At 29.5% G+C, this 11,953-nt stretch overlaps 1 protein-coding gene across 1 annotated transcript; it reads right to left on the bottom strand.

Moving 5' to 3' along the window:
* Window positions 1-1,138: 1,138 nt before the first annotated feature.
* LOC111616366 (tyrosine-protein kinase Fer-like) lies at window positions 1,139-6,031 on the bottom strand. The gene is made up of 4 exons (XM_023357779.1): window positions 5,729-6,031; window positions 5,345-5,564; window positions 1,684-1,857; window positions 1,139-1,599 (listed from the first exon to the last, which is right to left on the bottom strand). The coding sequence occupies exons 2-4, from the start codon at window positions 5,558-5,560 to the stop codon at window positions 1,495-1,497; spliced, it is 495 nt and encodes a 164-aa protein (XP_023213547.1). The 5' UTR covers window positions 5,561-5,564; window positions 5,729-6,031; the 3' UTR covers window positions 1,139-1,494.
* Between the last annotated feature and the right edge of the window lie 5,922 nt (window positions 6,032-11,953).

Here is an 11,953-nt window from a genome sequence, read left to right on the forward strand (position 1 = left end):
TAATAAAAAATGCCAGGAAAAATAATTGTAAAAAACAAATATTAGAATATACGATGAAGAATCGTCTGTCCTTGTTCACAGCTCAAGAAAATAACAGGTTTGAACAAGGACATAGAAGACTCTTCATTGTATAATCTAATATTTGTTAATTTTTAACCACTATGTTATTGCTATAATACTGTACTAGTGATAAGAATTTAGTTTGCAGTACACTTTCATTATCACAACATTTGTATATAAATTTGTATAATAATTAAGACTTAAATACAAAATGCTTTAGTTTGTATTTATACTTTTTCCAGTTAACTTACATAAATCAAGAACTAAAAAAGTGTAAATATTACAAAAAACTAAATGATGTTATGAAAAAAAAAATGTTTTACAAATTTGTTGTCAATTCTGTGTAAATGTACAATTATTTCAAAAGCTATTTTATGCCTCCTTTTAGCTATTACTGCTGTAGGCTCATCTACTGACTCTATAGGGAAAAAATTAAACATACCAATCACTAAGAAGATAAAAAGCCCTTTTAAGATAAATGTTTTCTGAGACTGTCTTATCGTTGGCTCTCTTAAACTAACTTAAACATATATTCCAGAGCTATTCCTGGCATAACATAAAAATTTTAAACATTCAAGATATCTGATGACGAGAGTCTCAAAAAACATTTTATTCTGTCAGAAAACATTTGTATAATTTATATTAAATTATACAAATGTTTTATAATTTTTACAATTTTTTATAATTTAATATAAATTATACAAATTTTTTCTGACAGAATGAAAATAGTTGCATATTGTAATATAATTATTATTAAACACACCAATTGGTAAGAGGATAAGGAGTCCTTTATTAGATAAGATAAAATGTTTTTTTAGACTCTCGTCATCACATATCTTGAATGTTATGTTATATTAAAAGCAAATGATATACAGTGGGTGATCGGTTAACGAACATAATCCGTTCCAAGACTTTGTTCGCTATCCGAATTGTTCGTTAACTGATCACCCACTGTACTGATGAAAATGGTAATGGTACATTTCAGTATGCATCAAACAGTGTATCGGTGAACTGCAACGTACAAAAATGTGTTCCAATATTCATTGACGAGTTTGTTGGTTCATCAACCGATGCACTCGTCATCGAATCACATTGCACTCGTCAGGCTGCCGATATGATAATCTCTGATGAGGTGATAAGGCCTCCTCCGTGATTATATTTTTAACACCATTTTTACTACTTGTCTGTATCAACCCAAAGTTATTTTGACAAAACAAGTCTGCAAATTCCAATATAGCATCTTTGCTTCCACCATCTTGTTGGGTTGTCAGATATTCTGGTAAAAGATTATCAAACTATTCACCGGTGCATCGGTTGTGGGCAAGACTGATGCATACTGGAATATACCAATGCTTAAGTATTACATTATTTGTTAAAAAATTACCACACTTTTGATAAATTTTACTTCATCAAATATTAAATATAAACATTATTTTATTTACTTTTTGAAAATTGTTCTTCATATTTCTTCTTAGCAATTTTCCATAAATCTATATACTTTTCGTAGTTGTTCTTGGTTTTGATAACTCCATCTTGCATCTGTAAAAATACAATAAATTCATAATTTAATACAGATATTATATGAATCTTTTTGGTAAAAATCTTTATCAAAGAAGACCTCACTCTTTGAAGTTCGCCGTGCATGCGCGAGTGTTCGTCGACATATAATTTTTTCAAAGCTTGTTTTTCTGTAATGAAATTATTTAATGCTTCGGTTGTATTCAATGCTAAATAGTCAGCATTCTGTTTCATCAGTCTACTTAAGGCTCCAGTTTCTTCTGCTATAACATTCCAAGTCTTCAAAGAATTTTGAATAATATCAGAACTATTTTTTATATTATTTTAAAATCATCATAATTTACAACAAAAACTATAAGTAGATTAATAAAAAAAAATATTTCCTAATAAGTTTTATACATTAAAGACAAAGAAATGTAACTGCTAACATCTAAAATAGTATGTAAATTCTGTCTGCTTATATAGGATGTTTCAAAAATAGCTTTACAACTTGAGGACAAAATATTAGTGAACTGATAGAAGAAACACATAATTTTAGAACATTGAAACGTAGTAAACACTTCAACATCCATCAATTTATTTATGGCTCTATGTGACTTCCATTTGTTCCACGGCATCTTCATTATGCAATACTTAGTACAGAAATTCTTTTAAACCCGTGTAGTAGACTTTTTTCTTCAAACCAAACTATACAAGCTCACTCCATACCTGTGAAAACAGCCATCTTCACACTGGCTGATCGTGCTACAGTAGGAGTTTTTGGTGCAGAAGTTTATGTAAATGAAACTTGATGTATATGATTAAATTTGTGCATGTCCTTTGAATAAATTTTTATTCTCCTACAAAGTTGTAAAGACAATTTTAAAACACCCTGTATTAACATTCCATAATATATATAATGTATATTATTATATTATACACCNGGATCCTTGGACCGTAATTCTATTATTATAAACAAATAATCTGGCAAATTGAATATGTTTAAGCAAAAAAAAAAAATATTTCCTAATTATTTGTAACAAAATTAATTCAGTTTATTCTAGAAGTAAATTTTTCTAGCAAATTTACAACAAAAACTATAAGTAGATTAATAAAAAAAAATATTTCCTAATAAGTTTTATACATTAAAGACAAAGAAATGTAACTGCTAACATCTAAAATAGTATGTAAATTCTGTCTGCTTATATAGGATGTTTCAAAAATAGCTTTACAACTTGAGGACAAAATATTAGTGAACTGATAGAAGAAACACATAATTTTAGAACATTGAAACGTAGTAAACACTTCAACATCCATCAATTTATTTATGGCTCTATGTGACTTCCATTTGTTCCACGGCATCTTCATTATGCAATACTTAGTACAGAAATTCTTTTAAACCCGTGTAGTAGACTTTTTTCTTCAAACCAAACTATACAAGCTCACTCCATACCTGTGAAAACAGCCATCTTCACACTGGCTGATCGTGCTACAGTAGGAGTTTTTGGTGCAGAAGTTTATGTAAATGAAACTTGATGTATATGATTAAATTTGTGCATGTCCTTTGAATAAATTTTTATTCTCCTACAAAGTTGTAAAGACAATTTTAAAACACCCTGTATTAACATTCCATAATATATATAATGTATATTATTATATTATACACCTTCGCCATGGCAATAAATATATGTGCACACCATTAGTGATTGTTATAAATGGTAGGAAAACTGGACTCATTTGCATTTGAAATAAAATTTGTTTAATAAATAAAAAAGTACTCTATTTGAGCCAGAGTTTACAAAAAATTGGCTCAGTCACTGTAACAGGCATCTCCATATTTTCCTGAAAGCATTCTTGTATGTCCCTGCAACCAAAGATAGGCTATGGAAGGCAGTAAATGCTGTTGCAAAATTGTCTGGTAACATTGCATATTGACAGTCCCATCATAAAGAAACCAAATAACAAATGCCAGAATGCCCGAAATATCCCCACCCTTAAACCATGCTTGAAAAATTGAGTTCCTGCTTCACAGAGTTTTGAGCGAGTTCTTCATTCAGCCAGCAAATGACAGTCTAATATTTCCATATAGAATTGGAAAGAATGACTCTTCAGACTGAATAACCCTCTGCCATTGAGTTTCCGTCTAAGATAAGTGGTCCTCAGCCCATACAAACCACCTTTTTTGCTGTACTGGTGTCAACACAGACTTTCGCTTACTCTTGTACAAACCGTAACCCATCACGTAACCTCTTGCTAGCAGTTTGTCGAGATGCAGGTTGACCTATTTGTTTGTTCCATAGTTCTGCAACATCCACAAATGTACTAGGGTAATATATCATGACAAGCCAATTCAAAATTCAGTCTTTCCTGATAGTAGTCATTGGCAATCTGCCATTACTGCATCCAGGTATAATAAAACCAGTTTTTTCATAGTGTCTGATGAAGATTCCGACAGTAGACTCATTAAAACACAATTCCCAAATAATTTATATTCTTTTCAAGTAAATGCAGTTGAACCCTGATTATCTGAGGTAAAGTGGAGCAATATTACTTCAGATAACCGAAAACTCAGGTAAAATGGATGGCCACGGTCATTTTGGAGTAAAAATTACAAATATAAAAGATTTATATGGTATCTCTTTCATATACATAACAAGTTGGTAAGTAAAAAGGAGTCAGCGGATTTTTTGACGACTCTGACTCTGACTAAAACACCAAAACTCCATGACTCCGACTCCACAGAACCTACTAGAATTTCAATTATATGATGTTTAGATATCAATTATAAAATATGTATTTCATTCAAGAAATATATATTCACATAATGTATACATAATTTTATATTATTTCATTAAAGTTAAAAAATATTATGAATATACACAAGCTATTTAATTAACATTAGTTTTTTTAGGATTTTTTAAAATTTTCAAACTTTGGCTATCTTTATATTATCATTGGGACTTATCTTTCAAATAAGGCAGTCATCTACAATTTTATCGTGTTTACAGTTTTATTATTTTTTTCCACTAATATTACATCTCTTTTTACTTCTAATAATTGTTTGTTTTGAAAAGATAGAAGTAATAATTATAATTTCAATTGTCTTTTCAGATCAAATGAACTTCCATCCTATTTTGATTTAATAATTCAGAAAATCTAAAACACAAATGGCTACATTATCTGAGGATAAAGTATTAATACAAAGTGTACAAAATAAACAAATTACATCATAAAGTAAAATATGCAAAATCATTTTATTATTCACAACCTCTCAGCATTTTTTTTAAGTAAACATTTACACTGCTAACAATGTCAGCCAGTACTTTGTTTTCACCCAGTACATCTGCANTAAACACATCTTCAACATGAACTTTTTGACTTCCCTTGTGTCTCCTTTTTATACTAGTCTGAACATAATAATGGATTAGACAAGTTAGACAGACAATATTACATATACACACACCTCATACAAAGTGATCAAATGAAAAGTTTCCTTGTGAAAAGTAGATTTGGAGATATAACTGTAAGGTCTTTAGTAAATAAATGTTCGTAATTTAAGCATTTATTGCAATGTGTAATGTGGTCATAACAAGCATGGCTGTCTCATGGTGTTGGCAAGCCACCTTACCTTCTATTTAGTACACTTTTCATTTGATCACTTGATAATGTATTATATTTGTATATTTATCTTGTGAAAACATTTGTATCTTATTGTATATTTTGCATAGTCTCCCTGTATATAAATAATTATTCAGTGAAGAACTCTATACATTATTTAATAACTTACCCTTGTTATCATGCTGTTTCCAAGCATTTCAGATGTTTTATCTATTTTTTGAGTATGAATATAAACAGAATTCAGACCTATCGCATACTCTCGATCACATTTTATTCGAAGAGCGAGACACCTCTTCATGTTCTCCAGAAGACGAATTTCTGCATCCTGCAGCGTGACTAAAGCTTCGTGAGAAGATTTGGTACGAACGTCACTTCCGAAACCCATGGCTCTACGTTAAATAACATATATAAGTCATTTCAATCTTTTAAATTTCAAATTAGCCTTATGCACTTTAAATATAATTAGACATAAAGAAAAGCAATAAACATGCCACATACAGGTCAAGAAGATAATTAAGTATATTAAAGTTATTAACAAATGTATACAACTTACTTTTTTCATTATGAACATCACTTAATTTTATCTCTTGGTTTGTACCATATGCCAATATTTAAGCATGTATTATTCTTACAATGAAAAAGACCATGCCAGCAACATGCAGAGTAATTTAACATCCTAAAATTGATGCACTTTTCATAAGCATGCTTTAATATTAGATAAATATAATCAAAGAAAATATATAAAGCCAAAAGCCTTACACTTAAGTATCTTTAATAAAATTATTCAAATTTTCAGGCAAGCAATTTTATGCTCAAGATAAATGAATAAAAATCATAAAGTTTATTTGATAAATTAAAATTACTAAAACTAGAACCAGATTACATTCAGGCAGTAACAAGGTTAATTAATAAATGATTAAACAATGCAATTTGTCCTTAAGATGACGATTAAGCCATCATCATTTCCTTGTTACAATTTTTCAAACTACTGCTTCCTTTTAGTGCATATATTTCTTATATATATATACAGTAGAGTATCGATTATCTGAAACAATTCGAAACTGGGGTTATTCAGATAACTTATTTTTCAGATAACCAATCATGTACAAAAAAATATATTAACCAATCCCATCTTGAAACTTTTCTCTATTATGTGTCACTTCGCATTGAATATTCGTCAATGTTACGCCTAACGAAAATTTTTTTAAAATAATAATCATGATTATTGTATCGTTAAAAATTATTTCTTTATTTTGCACAAACAAAATAAATCTATTAAAANAATTATTATTATTATAAATTACGATAATTTAATTTTAGAATATTCTGGAAGAAAAGATTGGCCTGGAGCGAGACTCGAAGCCATAATTCCTGCTTACTGTGTGGACGCATTGCCAGTTACGCTAACTGGACCTCCATCTAATCTTCACTTCCGGTCTAATTAAATCATTTAGATTAATCATATCAATCACCCACGGTGCCGAAAGGGGCAACTTAGCACCCACGGCTCTCCGTGGCTCTCAATCGGCTTTTTTTTACCCAGCACAATAAGTATACGTAATAGATAAAACTTAACCCAATAATTATTTCAAACAACAAAACAAACAGCTGGACTCTATTGCACTATTAAGGATATATAATTATTAAGCAATTTGGCAAGAGACAGGCTACCAGGATTACTACATCTAAAATTAATTTAATTTATTTATTTGTAATTATTTTATAATAGCTTATTCAAATTAAAATTATATTAAATATATTAATAAATGCATTTATGCCAGTAATTTGATTCACAATATATCACATTTAAAGAAAATGTAAAGCTGAACTTATCAAATAAGCTGGAATTTATGTATAACGCACAAAAATTATGCCGTCCACACACTTTTCAGCAATAAATGTTTAGTAAGCCAAAAAAGTGTGTGAAGGTGCAATTTTAGTGTTAAAATATAAAGCATAAGAAAAACCTGAGATTGCTTTCTCTTTTGGCTCTTCTTCAGGAGAAAATATCAAATAATAGTCAAATATATGCATAAATATTACCAGTATATTTTCTCCTAAAGACAAAAATATCCGAGAGTATTCTTTCAATGTTTAATTTTCATTTTTTCCATATAAAATCTACTTTCCAAATTGAATTTTGGTGATTTTCAACAGAATTAGCAACTCCACCAACATGATGACAGCAAACTGCAAAATTGTTTTTTAGTTATATTAAGGCTAATTTAATTAATCATCAGTATTTGGCCAAAAGGTAGATATTTGTGCCACCATCAAACTGGCATGAAACCATCAAAATTTTTCAATCATTAATTACAAATTCCCAAAACTGTAAATACCCCTTTTTATTCAATAACTTTCCAAAACTGGTATATATTAATGTAAACATATACAAGACATCTACACCAGCATACCTCAAATTACTAATTTTTACTAATGTTTTCATCTGTATATAACAGATGTCTTCAGGCATATATAATGCAGAACAAAACAGACAAATTAAAATCCATTTTTAATTTTAATTTGTTTTTTTGTCCATTTTGTTCTGCGTTATATATAGAAGAAAACGTTAGTAAACATTGGTCATTCCAAATATGCTGATGTAGGCGTCTTGTATGTGTTTAAATCCTTTTTTTATGTTGAGATAGGAGATTTTACAAAAACAATCTGAAGAACTTAACCATCATCTCTTTATAATAATAATCACATGTGCGATTAATAAATTCTGTAAACCAAATAATCATTGAATTTTAATACAATTTTTTCTTATTTTTAAACTATTTCTGTATTCTGATAATCTAGTAAATGTTTTGAACTGAAATCAGAGAAATGCATTTATTCATAATTACTATTTGCTACTCCTATCAAATAGTAATTATGAATAAATGCATAATTCCCACTGTCATTTGTCCGTCAGTCCATCTTTCCTCAATCTCAAGAATGGAGTTAGATAGATGAAAGATGAGAGCAGATACAAAAACTTTAGGAGCAGGAGGTCCCAATTACATATATACAAACTTCTGATGCAAACTGAAAGTCATATTATTTAGATTCAAAAATTCCCTCCCCCCTAAAGGTGTTAGACAGATGACCGGCACAACTCTATTGTTAAAGGAAAAGTATGATGTATGGAGGCAAGTCACTACTAATTTGAGGTGGAGAGCATATATTTTCAATGAAATTAATTAAAAATATGATTAAAAATTGCAGCCTGGCATTGTGACCATGTCACAATAAATATTGCTCGTTTACAGTAAATATAACATAATGTATAAAACATTAATTTATAATTTTAGCATTTTAAACAAACAGAAAATGGACAACAAAAATTTGTTTTTGGATATGTTTCTGCTGTTGCCGAAACCAAGACTTGTAAAAAAGAATTATCACGTGACACGTCAAATTTTGTTTATTGGTTGAAATGTACAAAGGTCTAAATTTTGCATGTAAAAGAACAATTTAGGGGTAAAGTGTTATGCACAAAATTGAATTGTTAAGATGTCCAAGACTGCTTGTATGCAAATCTAAATAATTGCTAATCCTAGCATTGAATGCAACTCTGAAAATTCAGGAGGCTATGTTTGTTTTCTCCATTCTCCTTCCACAATTTAACAAAGATTTAGTTGGTAGGTGCCACATTGCTTCACACTCCACCTCCCAACTTGTTACAACATTCCATTTTTCTTTTTTTTTATATTACACACCATATTATTAAGTACTTTTGTAACGTATCACAGATATTTCAATATAAGAGAAAAGAGACAGTGGAATCTCGCATAATGAGCAAAACAAATTGTAAAAAAATGACTCACTTAATGAGTGAAGTTTCGCACAATGAGTGAAGAGGAGAGGAAAAGTCCCAGACAGTGAGCATGCTACATCAGTCTGAGTTTAGCACTCATTCTGATAGCATCTTAGTGTCGCTTGTGATCACACATTTTTCCAAACTTGTGTTCAAACATATTACGTATAAACATCAACAACCATAGCTCATTATATAATAAACATGCCAAACAATATGCCAAACTGTTTGGCTATGTAAAGGCTATAATTAAATATTAAAAATTGATTAATTTGACTAGAGGTAGGCAGTTATGTTGCCATCTTGTATTAAATTTAATGACCAATTCTAAATTAAATTTTAGAAATGTCTAAATTAAAAATTAATTATTTATAATTATTAAATTTAATATGAGATGGAAGCATAACTGCCTACCGCTAGTCAAATTAATTAATTTCTAATATTTAATTATAGCCTTTACGTAGCCCAACAATTTGGCATATCATTTGGCAGTTTATGAAACATATTTTTTTCAATTTTTTTGTTTTCTGCAAATCGAATTTGCATTTCAGATTGGTTCATTTCACGCTAGAAGAAATGATGATGATGATTCATGCTAAGTTAAAAATTACACCTTTGTCAATCCAGCAAAAATTTAATATAATAAAAACGTTTTCAATCGTTTTAAATGATCTTCATCAGTTACAGAAAAATAGAACATTAAAATAGAATAGAAAATGATCATGGAATAAATATAAAAACAAAAGAGAGGTTGCGGCTGACGTTTTCATCGCGAAAACGTGTAAGTCAGACGTTCAGTGCTGCCTTCCTGTAAGCCTAGAAGTTTGACAATGGCATTTGATACGTTGAGCATGATTCCACTAATGTTCCAAACGCCATTTTCAAACTTCTAGGCTTACAGGAAAGCGGTGCTGAACGTCAACGTACACATTTTCACAACGAAAACGTTGGCTGGAACCTCTCTAATAATTAACGGAAGATGTCCTTGTGAATTAAATATGGATAAATAAAATATCATAAATAAGGAAAAAGTATAAATACAATATATAATATCGCCTTAGTATTATTAATTATTGTAAAATGATCTCCAAGCGGTAGATAATACATCCGCACCTCTGTGGTTTATACAATTAGTTCTCAAGTGTACCTTGTATATTTCCAATTTCTCAAGCTGTTTCACTGTGTGTCTATTCGTTGTTGTTTTGATAATAGCTGCCTGATCCCATTGGACATTGACATCCTGTTGTCTTGCATATACCATAGAATGTTCTAATTACTCATTTAACAAATATATAAAAAAAAAGTTTCAAAAAAAGAAATTCATTATTTGAATAAGCTACATGCAAGTTATACATATTTATTTATTTAGTAATACAATGCAGAAGCCCATATGAATGGGCAAAAACAAAAATATACAAAGCAACACATTAAACAACCAATAAGCAGATACAAAACTCAACACTAACAACATTAAAAAGTGGTTGTATGTANTTAGAGGTAGGCAGTTATGTTGCCATCTTGTATTAAATTTAATGACCAATTCTAAATTAAATTTTAGAAATGTCTAAATTAAAAATTAATTATTTATAATTATTAAATTTAATATGAGATGGAAGCATAACTGCCTACCGCTAGTCAAATTAATTAATTTCTAATATTTAATTATAGCCTTTACGTAGCCCAACAATTTGGCATATCATTTGGCAGTTTATGAAACATATTTTTTTCAATTTTTTTGTTTTCTGCAAATCGAATTTGCATTTCAGATTGGTTCATTTCACGCTAGAAGAAATGATGATGATGATTCATGCTAAGTTAAAAATTACACCTTTGTCAATCCAGCAAAAATTTAATATAATAAAAACGTTTTCAATCGTTTTAAATGATCTTCATCAGTTACAGAAAAATAGAACATTAAAATAGAATAGAAAATGATCATGGAATAAATATAAAAACAAAAGAGAGGTTGCGGCTGACGTTTTCATCGCGAAAACGTGTAAGTCAGACGTTCAGTGCTGCCTTCCTGTAAGCCTAGAAGTTTGACAATGGCATTTGATACGTTGAGCATGATTCCACTAATGTTCCAAACGCCATTTTCAAACTTCTAGGCTTACAGGAAAGCGGTGCTGAACGTCAACGTACACATTTTCACAACGAAAACGTTGGCTGGAACCTCTCTAATAATTAACGGAAGATGTCCTTGTGAATTAAATATGGATAAATAAAATATCATAAATAAGGAAAAAGTATAAATACAATATATAATATCGCCTTAGTATTATTAATTATTGTAAAATGATCTCCAAGCGGTAGATAATACATCCGCACCTCTGTGGTTTATACAATTAGTTCTCAAGTGTACCTTGTATATTTCCAATTTCTCAAGCTGTTTCACTGTGTGTCTATTCGTTGTTGTTTTGATAATAGCTGCCTGATCCCATTGGACATTGACATCCTGTTGTCTTGCATATACCATAGAATGTTCTAATTACTCATTTAACAAATATATAAAAAAAAAGTTTCAAAAAAAGAAATTCATTATTTGAATAAGCTACATGCAAGTTATACATATTTATTTATTTAGTAATACAATGCAGAAGCCCATATGAATGGGCAAAAACAAAAATATACAAAGCAACACATTAAACAACCAATAAGCAGATACAAAACTCAACACTAACAACATTAAAAAGTGGTTGTATGTAACAACACAAAAATAACCAAAATAATATTAAATAATAATAAAAATCCAGCTTAATAGCAAAAAAATAGGGAAAAAAAAACAGTCACTACAAATTCAACGTATTAAAATTTATAGGAAGAATGTGAAACATCATCAAAATTCTTATATAAAATATTAACTACTTCTTTAGTTTAAATGTAAACAGCATACATTTTTAAAAATTTACAAATGTATAAATCACAATAATTTCCATTTTGAAGGAACATATTTCCAAGAATTAACATACACTATTC

This window comes from Centruroides sculpturatus, unplaced genomic scaffold, assembly GCF_000671375.1.
Source record: "Centruroides sculpturatus isolate CEXI.00-Female unplaced genomic scaffold, Cexi_2.0 scaffold3232, whole genome shotgun sequence".
NCBI classification, from domain to species: Eukaryota; Metazoa; Arthropoda; class Arachnida; order Scorpiones; family Buthidae; genus Centruroides; species Centruroides sculpturatus.